Raw genomic sequence first — 18,680 nt, 5'->3', positions numbered from 1 at the left:
GTGACCGGTACCAGCTGGTCATGTGACCCGCGGCTTCCGGCAGCTTCAGCTCCTCGGAGTCTGGAGGACAGCCTCCCGCTGCTGGGAGAGTGGGCGGGCCGCTTGCTGCGCAGGTTGCGAGTTTGCCCGATTTTATGACTGCGCTAGTTGAAAATTTTGAGAGCTGAACCCTTCGCATTATTTATTTATTTATTTATTGGTTGATGGATGGATGGATGGATGGATGCTGGGGAATCAATCCAGAGGCACTTAACCGCTGAGCCTCACCTCAGCCTTTTTTTTGGGGTGGGGGGGCACAGGATCTCGCTAAGTTGTTAAGGGTCTCCATGCGTTGAGACCAGCCTTAAATTTGCGATCCTCCTGCCTCAGCCTCTCCAGTGGTAGGGGTTACAGGCGTGCGCCAACGCACCGGCCCTTTCACTTTTTTTGAGCATCAGTTTCCTGCTCCACAAAATGCTCCTGCGCTCAGGAATTTAAAAAAATGTCATGCCTAAGTGAATTATGCTTTTAGACTTCACAGGATTATTTTAGGGTACAATGAAGCAACGTATGGGAAACCAGTTTTTCAGCTGTAAGAAAGAAGAAATAGAAGTTTGTATTGGCCACCTAACACACATTGCAAACCATAGTCAGTATCTTCTTTTTGTGTACCCCTGTCAGAGCATGTGGCACCTAATGGACACTCAAAACATGTTTCTTGTTCTTTTTTTTTTTTTTTCCTTTTATTTTTGTGGCACTCAGGATTGAACCCAGGGCCTCATTGCCTATTAGGCAAGCACTCTACCACTGAACTACATCCTTGGTCCTTTGAATTTGAGACAGTGTCCCGCTAAATTTTCCAGACTGACCTTGAACTTGCAATCCCCCTGCCTCAGCTTCCTGGGTAGCTGAGGTTACAAACCTATGCCATTGCACTTGGCTGAAAACATGTTTTTGTTTTGTGTTGTTTCTTGGTATTGGGAATTGAACACAGGAGCTCTTACCAATGAAGTACATCCCCAGTGTTTCATATTTATTTATTTTAATTTTAAGATAGGGTCTCCCTAAATTGCTGAGCTGGCCTCAAACTTGTGATCTCTTGCATTAGCCTCCTGAGCAGCTGAGATTACAGGTGTGTACCACCACAAAGGTTTATTTTCTCTTCTTTACACAACAATCCCCAAAGCAAGCTGGGGAATGTTCCCAATTCTGTGTCTCTCATCTGTACCCGTGTCCTATTCAAATTCATATTACCTCCAGGCATAATGGTGCAGAAAAAATTTTTTCATAACACCAAGACTAAATACAAATTATTTATTCTAGTGTCATTGAGGACACATGCTACCACCCACTGAATTCTCACAGAAGCTTGCCTAATGCTTTCTTTGAAATGCTACCTTCCGGATCACTATAACTTAGTTTTGCCTGTTTTTAAACTTTATGTAAGTAAAATTATACAGTATGTATCCTTTGGCTCCTTTGACTCTATTTTGTTTGAAATCATTTAAGTTGTGTTATGTAATGGTCTTATTCTCACTACTGTGTAAAATTGCCATGTGTGACTCTAACAATTATTGATGGGCATTTGGGTAGTTTTCAATTGTTATGAATAAAGCTGTTACTAACAGTCTGTTTGTAAATGTATGTATAGTATGCATTTTTAGATAAAATCTTAGATTTGTTGGATAACAACTATTTTTGTTTGTTTAAATTCTCCTGACCCACTGGGCATAGTGGCACATGCTTGTAATCCCAGCCTCTTAGGAGGCTGAGGCAGAGGATTGCAAGTTTGAGGCTAGCCTCAGCAATTTAGGGAGACCCTCTCAAAAAATAAAAAGGACTGGGATATAGCTCGGTGGTGGAGTGTGCCAGGGGCAATTCACAGTACCACAAAAAATAAATTAGTAAATTGATAAAAATAAATTCTTGTAATCCAGGTTGTTCTCTACCTGATCAACATTGCCCTCAGCTAATGATGTAGTTTGTATGGTTTATAACATATACATATGCCTTTGTTGATGTGTTCGTTTTACTTTCCTGTCAGTGTCCTGCAAGACAGCAACTTTTTCTTGGGTTTCTGCAATATTATGTAAGGATATAGCTCTCAAATACTATTAACAAGTTATTCTGGTCAAGGAGTTAGCCAGGTATGGAGGCACACACCTGTAATCCCAGCAGCTGGGGAAGTGGAGGCAGGAGGATCACGAGTTGAAAAGCCAGCCTCATCAACTTAGCAAGGCCCTAAGCAACTCAGCAAGATCCTGTCTCTAAATAAAACATATATATTTAAAAAGAAAAGGCTAGGCATGTGGCTCAGTGGGGTTAAGCACCCCCGGGGTCAATCCCCAATACCAAAATAAAACAATAAAATTGAGTGAGTTCACCTGCCAAGGTCAATCTAAATCAGTTTTACATAAAGAATGTCCCATTGTTCCACAACTTGTTCTTGTGAGATTCTATCCTTTCTGGTTAGAGAACAAAACAGGTGACTCCCCAGAGCACTTGCACCTGCTACACCTCCCAGGGGGACAGAGTACCCAAGCTGAGAATTGTAACTGTAGCCAGACTGCTCCCATCAAGTGTATTCTGGGGGTGGGAACTCTTCTAGGAACAGGGAAGACTGAGTCTACCAATGTGCAAATCATCCAATAGGTTTTTAGTAAGTGCAATAATCTATGAACATGTTCATAGCAGATTTTCCTGGCAGATTGTGACTTCTCTGAGGACAAGGACAAGCTTGTGCCCGTCTATATACACCTTGAACAGTGATTGAATGACAGAGGCCCAATAAATGTTAAAATGCATGCTCTCTGTTTGAAATGAAATGAATGGAAAGAATATACCAGATAGTTGGCCAAAAGTAGAGTTAATTATTTTTGAGAGAGAGAATTTTTTAATATTTATTTTTTAATTTTTGGTGGACACAACATCTGTTACTTTTTTATGTGGTGCTGAGGATCGAACCCAGCACCCCAAGCATGCCAGGCGATCGAGCTACCGCTTGAGCCACATCCCCAGCCCCAAGTTAATTATTTAACAAAAAAACAACAACTTTTTTTGTAGTTGTAGATGGCAGAATGCCTTTGTTTTATGTGTTTATTTTTATGTGGTGCTGAGGATTGAACCCAGTGCCTTACAAATGCTAGGCAAGCACTCGGCGCACTGAGCTACAGCCTCAGCCCAAAAAGTAGAGTTAATTATTGAGAAACAATCTTTCTCTGTGGAATTGAATGACAACTTATATGTCCATCATTATAAACAAACCCCATGCTATGGAATGTTCCACAGCAAAAACAATGAGAGAATCACACACTGACATGGAAGTCACTCCATGACATTATTAGTTTAAAAAATTTTTCAAACAATAATTGTATAATGTTTTAATCTTTTCTGATGCTAAGGACCAAATCCTAGGCCTGTGCGTGTGCTAGGTTAGCTCTTTGCCACTTACTTACATCCCCAACCTCAAATTCAGAGGAAAAGGCCTAGAAGATTCCTTAACACAGTATTAATAGCAGTTACCTCCAAAGGACAGAGTAGGAGATTGTGGTTGGTGTCAAGCGGACTTAGCTTTATCTAGAATGACTTTTTTTTTTTCTTCAAGATAACACTTCTGTGTAGTTTATGTAATTAAATTGTGCCAAGATTTTAAGCAAACTTCTCTTTATTTCAATTTCTCTACTACCTTACCACTGAACTATCTTAAAAGGAGCACAACAGACCTCTTGTGGTACTGCCAGTATGTTTCCTTTTCTAAGTATAGACAAATGATCACTCTTTTCCCTCCTAAGCATCATTAAAAAAGAAGAGAAAGGAATAGATGAGTTTCTTAAACAAACTCAGGCTTGACAAGGTCCTGGTAGTGACAGCCAGGCCTTTCAAGAGAGAATTCTGGAGCTGGGGATGTGGCTCAGTGGTAGAGCTCTTCCCTTGGATGTGGGAGGTACTGGGTTCAATTCTCAGCACCACATACAAATAAAGGTCCATCAACAACTAAAAAATATATTGAGAAAGAGACACACACACACACACACACACACACACACACACACACTTCTGTAAAGTGAGGCCAGGCATCAACTGAAGGGGAGAAGCAAAGGCAGTTGATTTCCATCCACATTTAAGAGAAATTCTCTCTCCAAGAACTGAGCATTTCCACTGGGTTAAAGCAGCAAGAGAAGGGAGTGAGAAGTGCCAAACAGCAGAGGAGAGTGATTGTTTTAATTCTATGATAAGTTAAAGAGAAGGGGAAGCGTACAGGATTTAATGGAAAAGAAATACACAGAAGGTAGTGCACCATGTATGCTTAACTAATTATAGCCTTGGATAAAAGTGTCTTTTGTGTGTAGCGCTTTACAGTTTGAAATATCCATTCTCATACAAACGGAGCTCAAAGTCCAGGCCAACCTCGGCCATAAATACACTGCTTATCTCCGATCCATCAGTGAACATCCTTTTATGTGGCTTAAGTTTCCTCAGTGAAGCAGAGGAAGATTGAGATGACTGAAGCGCAGCCATTCTCTGATGTTTAGCCAAAGCCTAGGGCAGTTCAGAAGCTACCAACTCACAAGCTAGCGCCTCTTCCGCGTGGCTGCGGAGAGGAGGCCAGGCATTCCCACTGCTAGGTCGGGATTCCCCAGTTGACCAGAAAAATAGGTTCGACTGTCTCCAGACCGTGCGCCCCATTCTCTACAGGTTCAGGTCACTTGAGAGTCTCCACAGTGAGGCATCTAGTTCCGAGGCCTGGAAAAGTCCCGCGGGCGCCCCGGCGTCGGTGTTGGGGAGGCGGGAGCGAAACGCGCCGGCCCGTGACGTGGTCCAATCCGTGGCCGACGCCGGCAGTTTCGTCCAGACGAGTGGACTGGCCTCTCCGCCGCCTCCGGGACAGTGCGGGAGAAGGAGACGGGGGCGGGTCCAGGACGTGGCCCAATGAAGGCGCGCGCCGGGGCGGCGGAGGCGGGGCCTGAAGGCGGCGGAGCCAATTAGCGCGCGCCGCGTCCGGGGCCGGCTGGTGCGCGAGACGCCGCGGAGAGGTTGGTAGCTAATGTAACAGTTTGCAAAACGAGGGGAGTTGTGAAGGGCGCGGGCTGGGGGCGCGCAGCTGGCCGCGTGGGTACGTCCGCGCTACGTTTGTCCCAGAGTCGGGGCCATTGGAGCGGAGGCCAGAGGTAGCTGGAGTGGGGATGGAGAGGGTGCCCGGCCACCGCTCTTAGGGGAGACAGTGTGTGCTGCCTCCGGGGGCGGGTCGGTAGCGGGAGTGAGGGCCGCAGGGAAGCCGGTGCGTTGGGCCCAGCAGTTCGGGCCCTGGGTCGCCCCCACGCGCTAAGGGTGGGCCGGGATGCGTTTCCGGGAGTAAGAGCGGCCGCCTTCGTCAGGTGAGACTTAGGTGTTAACACTGGGTACTCGATATCCACCGACTAGTAACCTTACCTCTCCCGGCACATCGTCTCTCTGGGCAGCGGGGTAGGGGGTGGAATGGGGAAGGGGAGCGGGTGGGACAACCCGCAAAGATGCCGAGCAGGAGACAGGCCGTTCTATCTTAACCACCCCCAACGTCATCACTTCTCAGTTCCTGTCCTGACCCAGCCTAGCTTTCCCAGCCACCTAGGAGCTCCAGGTGTGAGGAGATAGTTGAGCCTCGGCCCCACCCCGGGATCCTGACAGCTTGCATGGAACTGAGGTGCGCCAGTTACTGGTAGTGCAGTGGACCTAAGGCCCTTGTCTCCATCCTCTTGACCTATTACCTTCTCTGTTTAGAGATGTGGTGGAGCCAAAACTGATGCTCTTTGGGCTTTTCAGTGGACACTCTGAGATGATTAGAACAGTTGGAACCCATCAAGAGGGAAGGACTGTAGACTGCTCTGTTCTGGGATGCAGTTCTGCTCATGGCATTCAGTCTCAAGTGTTTTTTCCTCCTCCTCCAGGGGCATAATGGCAGCCACAGTCAGAAGGCAGAGGCCAAAGAAGCTAGCCTGTTGGGTCTTGATGGCTGTCCTGTTGGCAGATCTATTGGCGCTGAGTGGTATGTACCCTGCAGAGGGATCAACAGAAGAAATGATTGGTGCAAGGGTCAGAAGATTTTACAGCTACTGGACCCAGACTTTTTTCTTTCTTCTTTTTTTTTTTTTTTTTTTTGCTATCTTTTTCCATGGAACATGGAATGCTTTCATTAGAGGGCCCAAAGGAAGGTGGGAGTAATGGGGCTAATTGACAAACTGTTTTCCCATCAGACACGCTGGCAGTGATGTCTGTGGACCTGGGCAGCGAATCCATGAAGGTGGCCATTGTCAAACCTGGAGTGCCCATGGAGATTGTCTTGAACAAGTGAGGATAACCCTACTGTCAAGGATGGGCAATGAAAGATTCTGGGCTCCAAGTGGGTGTGTGTTCCTCATAGTGCTCACAACAGACTTTAGTGTCTTGAATTAATGAGTGTGGAGTAGTGAGACTCTTGGGGTTCCTACCCTGCATCAGGTACCTGGGCCTGATGTCTCTTTTCCTCAGGGAATCTCGGAGGAAAACCCCAGTAACCGTGACCCTAAAAGAAAATGAAAGATTCTTTGGAGACACTGCAGCAGGCATGGTGAGTCAGCAGCCCCCTTCAAAGAGTGGTGCATTCAGTTGTTCCTTTATTGATCTCTGTGATGTAAGGCAACCAATCTTGGCCTGAGCACCTAATACTCTGCTTCTTCTTTACCTCCTTTCAGGCCATCAAGAACCCAAAGGCTACGTTACGTTATTTCCAGCACCTTCTAGGGAAACAGGCAGATAACCCCCATGTGGCCCTGTATCGGGCCCGTTTTCCAGAGCATGAGCTAAGCTTTGACCCACAGAGGCAGACTGTGTACTTCCAGATCAGCCCGTGAGTGTTCTATTGCAAAAAGCAGGCTCAGCAGCCCTACTGGGGTCCTTAAGGGCAAGCATTCATGATTGTCCTGCCTTATTATTTGATTCTCCTTGCCTCCAACTACCCCTCCTTCTCTCAGGCAGCTTCAGTTCTCACCTGAGGAGGTTTTAGGCATGGTTCTCAATTACTCCCGGTCCCTGGCTGAAGATTTCGCAGGTGAGTATCAAGGTGGAGACAGTGGGAGCCAGGCTCCCTGGGATCTAAAACCTTGATTCTCAAATGGGGCCATTTTTGCCTCCCAGGGTACATCAGGCAGTGTATGAACACATTTGGTTGTCAAAACTAGGGATATGGAACAGTGTCCTCTAGTGGGTAGAAGCCAGTGATACTGTTAAACATCCTGCAATGTGCAGGATAGCCCCCAAATCAGAGAATTATCTGGCCCAAAATGTCATGCTTTATCTAAGGTATGGAACAGGTGGGACTCTGTTCTGTTGTCCTCTGTAGAGCAGCCCATCAAGGATGCTGTCATCACCGTGCCAGCCTTCTTCAACCAGGCTGAGCGTAGAGCTGTGCTTCAAGCTGCCCGAATGGCTGGCCTTAAAGTACTGCAGCTCATCAATGACAATACTGCCACTGCCCTCAGCTACGGTGTCTTCCGTCGGAAGGATATCAATGCCACTGCACAGGTGAGCCAGAGAGGCCTCTTGACCAGACATGCAAGATAGCTGACTCTGAGGTTGCAAGTCATTTGTCCCATTTTGCATCTTGTTTGCATGGTTGGCCCATACAGCAGCCTCCTCTCAGCTCCCCATTGAAACTATTCAGTTTTTTTTTTTTTGAGAGTTGGGCAGCTTCTTGGATGCAGGCAGATAGGTAGGCATGCCACCTGGTATTTGATAAAGTTCTTATGACAGTTACCTTGATGTCTTCATAGAATATCATGTTCTATGACATGGGGTCAGGCAGCACCGTGTGTACCATCGTGACCTACCAGACTGTGAAGACCAAGGAAGCTGGGATGCAACCACAGCTACAGATCCGGGGCGTGGGGTAAGCTGGAGCTGAGAAAAGTTAAGACCCTCAGGTCAGGGATTCTCTCCTGGATAAAGCATCAGTCATGGTGGGGTGAGCCCTCCCAAAGAGTAAGGGGGACAATTTGGGGAATACTGAGAAGCAGGGAGGTTCCTGGACTTAAGATCCATGAGAATTCTGGCCACATGCAGAGTGTCAAATTCAGTCTTTTTTTTTTTTTTTTAAGCTCCTTTATTTTATGGTAAAAATGTCTACTTCATTTGTCAACTGTGGTCGTTTTTCTTTTTGTTTGTCTCTTTTTTTTTTTTTCCTTTTTTTCTTTTTTTGGTATAATGGATTGAACCCAGGGGCACTTAGCCTCTGAGCTACATCCCCAGCCCTTTATTTTGAGACAGTTTCTCTAAGTTGCTGGGAATAGATTTGAACTTGGGATCTTTCTCCTGCCTCAGCCTCCATTTCATGGAATATGCAGCACCCACCTCATTGTGTTTCTTTGTTTTTCTTTAACTTGGACACAGTACCTTTATTTCATTCATTCATTTATTTATTTACATGTAGTGCTGAGGATTGAACCCAGTGCCTCACATGTGTAAGACAAGCGCTCTACCACTGAGGTATAACCCCAGCCTCATTGTGTTTCTTGAACCCATCTTTTTCTGTAACTCTTCATGACTACCCCAGAACAAGCTACTGTGACTTCTTACCTGACTTCTTACCTGCAGAATTAAAAAAAGAAAGGAAAAAGAAAAGATTGCCCTGGCTGGGTACTTATAATGTCAGCAACTCAGGAGGCTAAGGCAGGAGGATCTCAAGTTCAAGTATATCCTAGACAACTTAGTGAGACCCTGTCTCAAAATTTAAAGAAGTAGGGGGATGTATGTGGTATAGCTCAGTGGTAGAGGGCCCCTACCAGTGCCCAAAAAAAAAAATCTCCCGGCTTCTAGTGAAATCCTTTTTTAGTTCTTTTTTTTTTTTTTTTTTTTAAGATTTTATTTATTTACTTATTTTTTTAGTTCTCAGCAGACACAACATCTTTGTTTGTATGTGGTGCTGAGGATCGAACCCAGGCCGCACACATGCCAGGCGAGCGCGCTACTGCTTGAGCCACATCCCCAGCCCCCTTTTTTTTTTTTTTTTTTTTTTAATATTTACTTTTTAGGTGTAGTTGGATATAATGCCTTTATTTTGTTTATTTATTTTTATGTGGTGCTGAGGATCAAACCCAGAGCCTCACACTTGCTAGGTGAGCGCTCTACCGCTGAATTACAACCCCAGCTCCCCTTTTTAGTTCTTTATATTGCAAGCTAGCAGGTGGTTCTTTAAAACTAAGATCTATCTGGGTGCAGTGGTACACACCTATAGTCCCACTATCTTGGGAGTCTGAGGCAGGAGGATCACAAGTTTAAAGTCAGCCTTAGCAATGTAGCTAGACTCTAAGCAACTTAGGAAGACCTGTCTCAAAACATAAAGGGCTGGGGATGTGGCTCAGTAGTTAAGTAACCCCTGGGTTCAATACCCAGAACCAAAAAAAATTTCAGATTAATGGGCTGGAAAGGTACCTCAGTGGTAGAGTATTTGCCTAGCATGCTTGAGGCCCTGAGCTTGATCCCCAGCACTGCTAAAACAAAATACTGATTTGATTTTAACCTATTTCTTTAAAAATTCCCTTGTGCCTGTATCACCTGCCTCCCTCAAGTAGCCAAACCCTCTTACTCGTTGATGCTTGGCATACTTACCCTCTTTGGAATTTGTCACATTCTTCCTTCTTTATACTGTTGTTTAGGCTGTTCCCTCTGTTTAGAGTGTTCTTTCCTTTCTTTCCATACTTAAATCCAACTCATCCTTCAGGTTTCAATTCAAGCATCAGTTCTTCAAGAAAGCTTGACATCCTTGAATAGCACAGATCTCCTCTCACATATTCTATAAGCCTCATCTGCTTTTCCTTTATAACACATGAATGATTACGATTTCACATTAGCAGGGTCATTCAGCTAGCTATTAGATTAGAAACTTCTTGACAGCAAAGACCATGTTTATCCCCAAGTTCCTCCCTATGTATTTCCAGAAACAAGTACATAGTTAATACTCAGTGAATGGTGTTGAATGAGTGGGTGGATGAGCTGCCACTGTAAGGTGTCAAGTGTGCTGTGAAAAGTTGAGGATAGAAGATATGTCCATACTTGGAGAACTGGGGGTGAATAGGGTCCCTGAAACAACTCCAGGGTACCACCTGGGGATGAGATTCAGGCTCCTGAGCCAATGAAGAGACATTGTATTCCTCACATCTTCTCTGCTCCCTTTCCTTAATAGGTTTGACCGTACCCTGGGGGGCCTGGAAATGGAGCTTCGGTTACGTGAGCACCTGGCTGGGCTCTTTAATGAACAGCGCAAGGGCCAGAGAGCCAAGGATGTGCGGGAGAACCCACGTGCCATGGCCAAGTTGCTGCGGGAGGCAAATCGACTCAAAACTGTCCTGAGTGCCAACGCTGACCACATGGCCCAGGTGCCCACTTGGAGCTGCTTGAGGACAAATTTGCCCCACCCAGAGAATGGAGAGCCCTGCCATTCTCCCAAATTTCTAGTCTTCTGGATTTACCCTGCCCACCCAGAGAGCAGGATCTGGTCAAGAACCCTCTGATACCCTTCATCTCCCCTAGATCGAGGGCCTGATGGATGATGTGGACTTCAAGGCAAAAGTGACCCGAGCGGAATTTGAGGAGCTGTGTGCAGACTTGTTTGACCGGGTGCCTGGGCCTGTCCAGCAGGCCCTACAGAGTGCTGAAATGAGCTTGGTGAGGGTGTAGCGGGAAGCAGGGAGGACAGGTGGATGTCAAGGGGAAGGGTCAGTGTTGGAGAAGAGCATTAACCGCTTACAGTCACACTTCCTTTTCTTTCCCTACTGCAGGATGAAATTGAACAGGTGATCCTGGTGGGTGGGGCCACTCGGGTCCCCAAGGTTCAGGAGGTGCTGCTGAAGGCTGTGGGCAAGTGAGTGTGTGTGTGGGGGGGGTGCATGGGGCCTACTTCTGCCCAGGGCATTGCTGCAGGGCTGGGCAGCTGGAGGGCTGAGGCGGGGGAAATCCTGGCTCCTGGGTGGATGGCACTGAAGTCTGGGACTCTCATAGGGAGGAGCTAGGCAAGAACATCAACGCAGATGAAGCAGCCGCCATGGGGGCTGTGTACCAGGCAGCTGCATTGAGCAAAGCCTTCAAGGTGAAGCCATTCGTTGTTCGCGATGCAGTGGTCTACCCCATCCTGGTGAGTGAACTTCTCTCTGATCAGGAGATGAGTTCCCTTTGCCTCTCTTGCCCAAACTAGCCTGTCCCATTGTTTTTCTGCTGAGAGACCCCCTCCATCACAACTTCGAGAGAGACCCTCCATCCCTGCCCCACAACCTGCTCTAGTTTTCCAGTGTGCCTTCTCTGCCTGCTGTGTAGGTAGAGTTCACAAGGGAGGTTGAGGATGAGCCCGGCGTTCGCAGCCTAAAGCACAATAAGCGTGTGCTCTTCTCTCGAATGGGGCCATACCCTCAACGCAAAGTCATCACCTTTAACCGCTACAGCCATGATTTCAACTTTCACATCAACTACGGTGACCTGGGCTTCCTGGGGCCTGAGGATCTTCGGTGAGGGGCGGTGGAGCAGGATGGGAGTTCCAGGGAAGGGTGGTGTGGCTGTCAGATGACTTAAGGATTTGGGGGAGGGAGATGTGGGGCCTGCAGGGCTGAAGTGGGAAGCAGGTAGTTGGGTTAGAGTGAGGTTGTAAGCAGCCTCTCCTAGGAGTGCTTCCATCCTCTGAGCACTTCCTAGGGTAGTGCCCCTGACCTCAGGGGCCCTAAGGCTATATAACCTGGTATTGGATGTGGGATGGGTGGGTTTCCTCAAACTCTTTTTTCCCTCTCAACCAGGGTATTTGGCTCCCATAATCTGACCACAGTGAAGCTAAAAGGTGTGGGTGAGAGCTTCAAAAAGTATCCAGACTACGAGTCCAAGGGCATCAAGGCACACTTCAACCTGGATGAGAGTGGTGTGCTCAGTCTAGATAGGGTGAGAGCAAAAGGAGACCTGTGTGCAGGACAGGGACCTGGCTTTGCCAGCCTTTGCGAGAGTGGGTTCCATAGGAAAAGGGTTTTAGATTCAGATCAATCTTGGCTGTAGATAACAGCCAACCTCTTCAGGGTTAGCAAACCTCTGAGGTCCTCTAGTGGGGCCCTTTGCATGGCCTATACATGCTTATGGACTTTGTAACTTGCTTAGAAGGAACTATAGAATGGGTAAGAACCTTTTTTTTTTTTTTTTTTTGGTGATAGTGGGGATCCATGCACATGCTGAGTAAGGGCTCTGCTGCTGAGCTACACCCCTGGTCTGAGAAACCTATTTTTGAAGAATAGTTCTGGGCCTGATATCTTCTGGCACATAACTTTGGGAAATGATGACCCATGGAGACATGAAAGGCTCTGAGGGGAAAAGAGAAGCTATGATCCTGTCCTTGGGCTCATAATCAAAGGGGTTAGGAGTCCTTAGAAAAGGTAGGTGAGAGACTAGGCCAGCACAGCTGCCAGGCCCAAAGCATGCATAAGCAGGCATTCACCATGGTAGGGTGTTTGTGAAGAAATATGGGTTGGTATTTGTATTTATATTGAACTTTTGTCTTCAGGTGGAATCTGTATTTGAGACCCTGGTGGAGGACAGCCCAGAGGAGGAATCTACTCTTACCAGTAAGGATGAGTATGTGCATATGTGTGTGTGAGCATGCACAAATGGAAATGTACTCATGTGTAGCTTGGGACGTAGGCAGGGCATTGTCCTTGGATCAGGGTCAAGTCACTGTGTGGTTCCCTTTTGATCTTTTGGGCTTCCTTTCTCCTAGAACTTGGAAACACCATTTCCAGCCTGTTTGGAGGTAGTACCACACCAGACACCAAAGAAAATGGGACCGATGCTGTCCAGGTAAGCTCAGGATGGAGCCTGGAGAGCAGTGTGGAGGCAGGTAGCAACAGCAGAGACAGGGAGTCAGGTGGACATCCCAGCTGCCAGGGATGCAGAGGACCTCATCTTCCCCCTTAGCTGGTGCCAGGTTTAGCATTTCCTCTTATTCTTCTGTACTGGGAGTCATTCTGTGTACCAGAACCCAAAGCTCATTTCTCTCATGCCCAGATGCTCTCCTTCTGCCAGTTCCCTTTGCCAGTTAGACTGCTACAGACCAAAAAAGTCCTGACTCTGTCCCTGTGGTTGTCATCTGTCTACCCCCAAGCTGTGTCCTCAGTGGAGATCCCCTTTAGAGCAGAGGAGCTGGTGTGACTGAGGCCAGGCCTGGCCCACAAGCTCTTCTAGTGATTGTAATATGAGGTGCCTGTCATTGTTTCCCAGGAGGAAGAGGAGAGTCCTGCTGAGGGGACCAAGGATGAGCCTGGAGAGCAGGCAGAGTTCAAGGAGGAAGCTGAGGCCCCAGTGGAGGATACTTCTCAGACTCCACCCCTTGAGCCTAAAGAGGACACTCCTGAGGGAGAAAAGCCTCCTGAAAAAGAAAGTGGGGACAAGTCTGAGGCCCAGGTGAGCTATAGGTCGGGAAAGGCCAGTGGACCTAGGGGCAAAGGGAGTGGATGGATGCCTCTTTATTACTTACCTGGTGGAGAAGGCAGAGGCCTTTTCTGATGTCCCCAACTCTTGCCATCCAGAAATCCAGTGAGAAGGGGGAGACAGAGCCTGAGGGTGGCCCTCCAGCCCCTGAAGAAGAGAAGAAGCAAAAGCCTGCCCGGAAGCAGAGGATGGTAGAGGAGATTGGGGTGGAGCTGGTAGTTTTGGACCTGCCTGACTTGCCTGAGGATGAGCTGGCTCGTTCAGTGCAGAAGTAAGTAAAGACTGTACGCATGTGTGAGGTAGGCACAATGTGGAATGGTGTACTGGGAGGGGTCCGAGTTCTAACCTACCTCTCCCACATCCCTGCTTCTTTGTTCCACAGACTTGAGGACTTGACCTTCCGAGACCTAGAGAAGCAGGAACGGGAGAAAGCGGCCAACAGCTTGGAAGCTTTCATCTTTGAGACCCAGGTTGGCAGGCTGGAGCAGCATCCCCTTCTCCCTAGCACTTGGATTGAAGGAACCGGCTCTGAGCCTTGCCCTTGACTCACTGCATGCATGCATTTGTGTCCTTTACTAGGACAAGCTGTACCAACCTGAGTACCAGGAAGTGTCCACTGAGGAACAGCGTGAGGAGATCTCTGGGAAACTCAGTGCTGCATCTACCTGGCTGGAGGATGAGGGCTTTGGGGCCACCACTGTGGTGAGGGGCCTCCCATGAAGTGGTGGGCAGGATGAAGGCTCTCAACTTCCTCTCCCAAGGTCAGAGAGTGAGAAAAGCTAGGGTGCAAGCCATAAGCAAGGAATTAGGCTGAGCACAGTGGTGTACACCTGAAGTCCCAGCTATTTGGGAGGCTGAGGCCAGAGGATCCTTTGAGCCCGGGAGTTTGGGTCCAGCGTAGGCAAATAGAGCTAGACTCAAAATAAGAGGAGCTCAGTGATAGTGTGCCAGGCCCACATTCATGAGTCCTTGGGTTCAGTCCCCAGTGCCAAATAAAACAAGGACTCAGGGCTGACTCTAGGACTCTCCTGTCATCCCCTCTGCCCACCTCATGTACCTCAGATGTTGAAGGAGAAGCTGGCCGAACTGAGGAAGTTGTGCCAAGGGCTATTTTTCCGAGTGGAAGAACGCAAGAAGTGGCCTGAACGGCTGTCTGCCCTCGACAATCTCCTCAACCATTCTAGCATGTTTCTCAAGTGAGTGGCCTGGTGCCCTTTCTCCACTGTTTATTCCTGACAAGGCCATAGCTTATTCCCACCTGTTTCATTTTCCCCATTCACAAACCCCTCTGCCCCAGGGCTGATTGTCTCTTCTCTGTTTCCAGGGGCGCCCGGCTTATCCCAGAAATGGACCAGATCTTTACTGAGGTGGAGATGACAACTTTAGAAAAAGTCATCAATGAGACCTGGGTAATCACTGGGTGAATACATAACTGGTGTCCACAGGCCGAGTGACTTTCAGTCTGAGGGAAGAGCCTGAGGCTGGGCGGGACTTTGATTTCATCTGGGATAGAGACACCTGCTCTCCCCCTGTCTGGCTCTGAGCCTATTCTGGCCTTACCCACAGGCCTGGAAAAATGCAACTATGGCTGAGCAAGCCAAGCTTCCTGCCACAGAGAAGCCTGTGTTGCTCTCAAAAGACATCGAGGCCAAGATGATGGCCTTGGACCGCGAGGTGCAATATCTGCTAAATAAGGCCAAGTTTGCCAAGCCCCGACCCCGGCCCAGGGACAAGAATGGCAACCGAACAGAGCCTCCCCTCAATGCCAGTGCCAGTGACCAGGGGGAGAAGGTCACTCCACCAGCAGGTGAGGGCAGGGTACCTGGCTCCAGGTTCTGTTGGGCAGGGAAGAGTCCTCCTTTCCCTTCATCTTACTCCTGCTTTCCCTCCAGGCCACACTGAGGATGCAAAGCCCATTTCAGAACCTGAGAAAGTAGAGACTCGTGAGTTGGGAAAACCATGGTTGGGCATGGGAATGTTGCATTAGCCTAAGAGTAGACAAAATGGAAGGCACAGCCTGTTTCTGGACAGCCCATGAACTGTAGATGGCCTTTGCTCTTTTGAAGTTTTTTTTTTTTTTTTTTTTTTATAACTATTATAGCTTTATAGTTATACATAGTAGTTGGGTTCATCCCAACAAACTCAATACTTGAGGTATTAATTTAAAAAAAAAAAAAAAGAGAGAGACCAGATATCACACACACACACTAAAATATTTACTAACTGGCATTTTTTTTTTTTTTTTTTGGTACTTGGGCTTGAACCCATGGACCCTTACCACTGAGCCACATCCCCAGCCCTTTTTATATTTTTTTTAGAGGCAGGGTCTTGCTAAATTGCTGAAGCTGGCTTTGAACTTGGGATCTTCCTGCCTCAGCCTCCCAAGCCACTGGGATTACAGGCATACACTGCCGCACCTCACCTAAAAATTCTAACCTCTCCTTAGCTTCTCCCTCCCCCCTCCTTTCCTTCTAAAACTAATCCATTCCTTCCAAAACGCAGGATCTGAACCAAAAGACACGGAGCCTCTGGAGTTGGGAGGTCCTGGAGTAGGTAAGGGTGGATCCTGGGGTATGCTGGGCAGTCTGGTGGGCTTGGAGGGAAAATATCTACAAAGAATTGAGGCTCACTTACCTCTCTTCACCTTCCATGCTTTCCTTGCTCTCCCCAACTGCCAACAGACTCTGAACAGGAGCAGCCAGCAAGACAGAAGAGGCCTTTGAAGAATGATGAGCTATAACCCCCACTTTCAGTCTCCCCACTCCACTCCAGCCCCTTCTCCTACCACCTCTATTTATTATACATCGGGGTCGGGGGAGGGGCTGGTCCTGCCTTCAGAGGCTCAAATTCCTTCTCTCTCACCTGGGAGGGAGTGTGGAGAAGGGGCAGGATGGGCCACTCATCAGTTCCTTCTGGGGTAGCTCTGTGGTTAAAACCTGAACTTATTCTGATCCCCTCCCTACCCCTAGTTTCCTACCCATTTGGCCCTGCATTTGGGAAAAATCACTATTATGTCTTAATTATTTGCCTGTGGGTAGGTGAGAGAACAGTCAGAAGTGGTTTATGGAGATATGGGTAGTGGGAAGGATGTCCTGGGACACTGGAGAGCATCTTCTCTGGGCATCCTTCCTTCTTCCTTTTACCATGAAATCAATGTCCCATTTGGGCCAGTGTCTACAGAGCCTTGGTCACCAGGTTTGGTTTCCAAGTGCCTATCTTTTCTTCTTCCAAGGTCTTCTCTTTCCATAACCCCTCCCCCTAGTTTCCATCTGGCTCCTTTTTTTATTCTTTTTCTTGGCTTCATGGTGCAAGTTGGGTTGTTCCCTGCCCCTTGCCCAGAGCCTTCCATCTGAACTGGCTGGAGTAAATCTCAAGTATTACCACCAGCATGTCTGGCCTCTTGTGGCCAGAGTTTGCAGGGAGCAGGTAAGGGAATCGGCTGCTCTCCAGGGAATGAGATGTATGAAAGTGCTGAAGCCCCCACTTGTGGGCTGTTGGGCCCAGGAAGGCCATGTAGAGTAGCTGGCATGGTTAGAACATCCTGCAGACACTCAAAATCCTTATCTTCCCAATAGCCTGGTACCCCAGGTTCTTAGGACTACCTGCCCCCATCTCTCCTGCTGTTCTGCCTCTTCCAGACAGAACCTTCCCGCTACCCCTGCCCCTCTGGGCTGACCAAAATGTGCTTTCTACTGTGAGCCCCTATTCCAAGACCCTGGGGGATGGAGAGACCATGGTGTGAATGTAAAAATGCCACCTCAGTCTTTGAGGAGGGCTTTGTGGGTAAAGGAAGATCAGGACTGGCCTGCCTTGTGCATGTTGCTCTGCTAGGATGGGGGTCCTTTCCCCACTATGCTGAGGCCTAGGGAGCCTGTCCTCCAGTATTCTGTCTGTAGCAGGAGCTAGGGCTGCCACCCCAGTTCCAGGACAAGGGCAAACCTGGTTGTGTCAGTTGTTTTGTCTCTCATTTTATTATTTTGTTTTTCCTCTCCTTTTTTTTTTTTTTTTTTTTTTTTTGCCACATTGGCAGAAAGGGGCCTAAGGGTCTCATCCTCACCCCCATCTTCTGTATGTTTGAGTTATTTCATTAGCAGTTGAGGCTGGTTGGACAGGTTTGAATCAAATCGTACTTTGCTCCATTGTTAATTGAGAAACTGTTTCAATAAAATATTCTTTTCTACAGTTTTTGTGCTTTGCTTTTTTTAAATGTTTATTTCCTGAACATAAATAATTGCATGTTTAGTATAGAAAACTGAGAATATAGAAGTTTGTGTAATAAAATTACCTTTAGTACTACCACCAAAGATTAATGCTTTAAATTAACTGAAATTTTACTACTGTATGTAGTTTTTCTTTTTTGGAAATAAAATTTGGCTTTTACCATAACATTCTTTAGATCCCTGTTTCATCCATTTTTTATGTAACTTATTTTCTTTTTATTTATAGTAGGGTCTTACTGTGTTGCCCATGTTGGCCCTAAACTGGGCACAAGTGAGCCTCCTGCCTCAACCTCCCTGCAGACACTCAAAATCCTTATCTTCCCAATAGCCTGGTACCCCAGGTTCTTAGGACTACCTGCCCCCATCTCTCCTGCTGTTCTGCCTCTTCCAGACAGAGCCTGGAAGTAGCTGGGTCTATAGGCATACACGATTGTGTCTGCTCTGTGACATCCATTTTGGAGGTAGCAACCCCCTTTTTTGCCAGGGAGGGACCAGGGATTGAACTTGGGGGCATTCAACCTCTGAACACATCCCCAGCACTATCTTTTTGTATTTTATTTAGAGACAGGGTCTCACTGATTTGCTTAGTGCCTCTCTTGCTGAGGCTGGCTTTGAACTCACCATCCTCCTACCTCAGCCTCCCAAGCACTGGGATTACAGGTGAGTGCCACTGTGCCCAGCTGGTAGCTACCCTATTTTACAAAAACAATAATCTGCAGTTCATAGAGGATCCGTTATTGGTTTAAGGAATCTGTTAAGGGCTTCAGTGAGGATTTTAAATTCTGACCCATAAGCCCTTGTTCTTTTTACTATGCCACAAGAATGTGTTGATTAGGTTTATCATAGCACAGCTGATTTGGTTGTTCATTAGTTGAGATAGTCATAATATACCAAAGGAAGATGCTTATTGTTTTTTCATCATTTATATGTATAGGCAGTTGAATTATTATTATATGGTACCAGGGATTTAACCCAGAGGTGCTTAACCACTTAACCACATCCCCAGCCCTTTTTATATTT

At 47.3% G+C, this 18,680-nt stretch overlaps 1 protein-coding gene across 6 annotated transcripts; it reads left to right on the top strand.

Moving 5' to 3' along the window:
* The first annotated feature begins 4,859 nt into the window (after positions 1-4,859).
* On the top strand, positions 4,860-17,622 carry Hyou1 (hypoxia up-regulated 1). Of its 6 annotated transcripts, XM_078047134.1 has the most exons (27): positions 5,012-5,147; positions 5,549-5,659; positions 5,904-6,001; positions 6,210-6,303; positions 6,484-6,562; positions 6,687-6,841; positions 6,966-7,042; positions 7,334-7,515; positions 7,764-7,879; positions 10,172-10,364; positions 10,519-10,653; positions 10,767-10,849; positions 10,987-11,119; positions 11,299-11,486; positions 11,769-11,907; positions 12,518-12,578; positions 12,731-12,810; positions 13,231-13,413; positions 13,539-13,711; positions 13,823-13,910; positions 14,020-14,142; positions 14,503-14,636; positions 14,765-14,849; positions 15,007-15,247; positions 15,333-15,383; positions 15,943-15,993; positions 16,122-17,622. In XM_078047134.1, exons 2-27 carry the CDS (start codon positions 5,649-5,651, stop codon positions 16,178-16,180), a joined length of 3,012 nt encoding a protein of 1,003 aa, XP_077903260.1. In that variant the 5' UTR covers positions 5,012-5,147; positions 5,549-5,648; the 3' UTR covers positions 16,181-17,622. The 6 variants fall into 6 exon arrangements, with proteins under 6 accessions (XP_021584149.2, XP_021584150.2, XP_077903260.1 ...); XM_021728474.3 differs by lacking the exon at positions 5,549-5,659 and having other exon boundaries at positions 4,860-5,012; XM_021728475.3 differs by lacking the exon at positions 5,549-5,659 and having other exon boundaries at positions 5,008-5,092.
* Positions 17,623-18,680: the final 1,058 nt, after the last annotated feature.

The sequence above is a fragment of the Ictidomys tridecemlineatus genome, chromosome 4, assembly GCF_052094955.1.
Source record: "Ictidomys tridecemlineatus isolate mIctTri1 chromosome 4, mIctTri1.hap1, whole genome shotgun sequence".
Taxonomy (NCBI): Eukaryota; Metazoa; Chordata; class Mammalia; order Rodentia; family Sciuridae; genus Ictidomys; species Ictidomys tridecemlineatus.
This window is presented reverse-complemented; position numbering and strand designations above follow the sequence as displayed.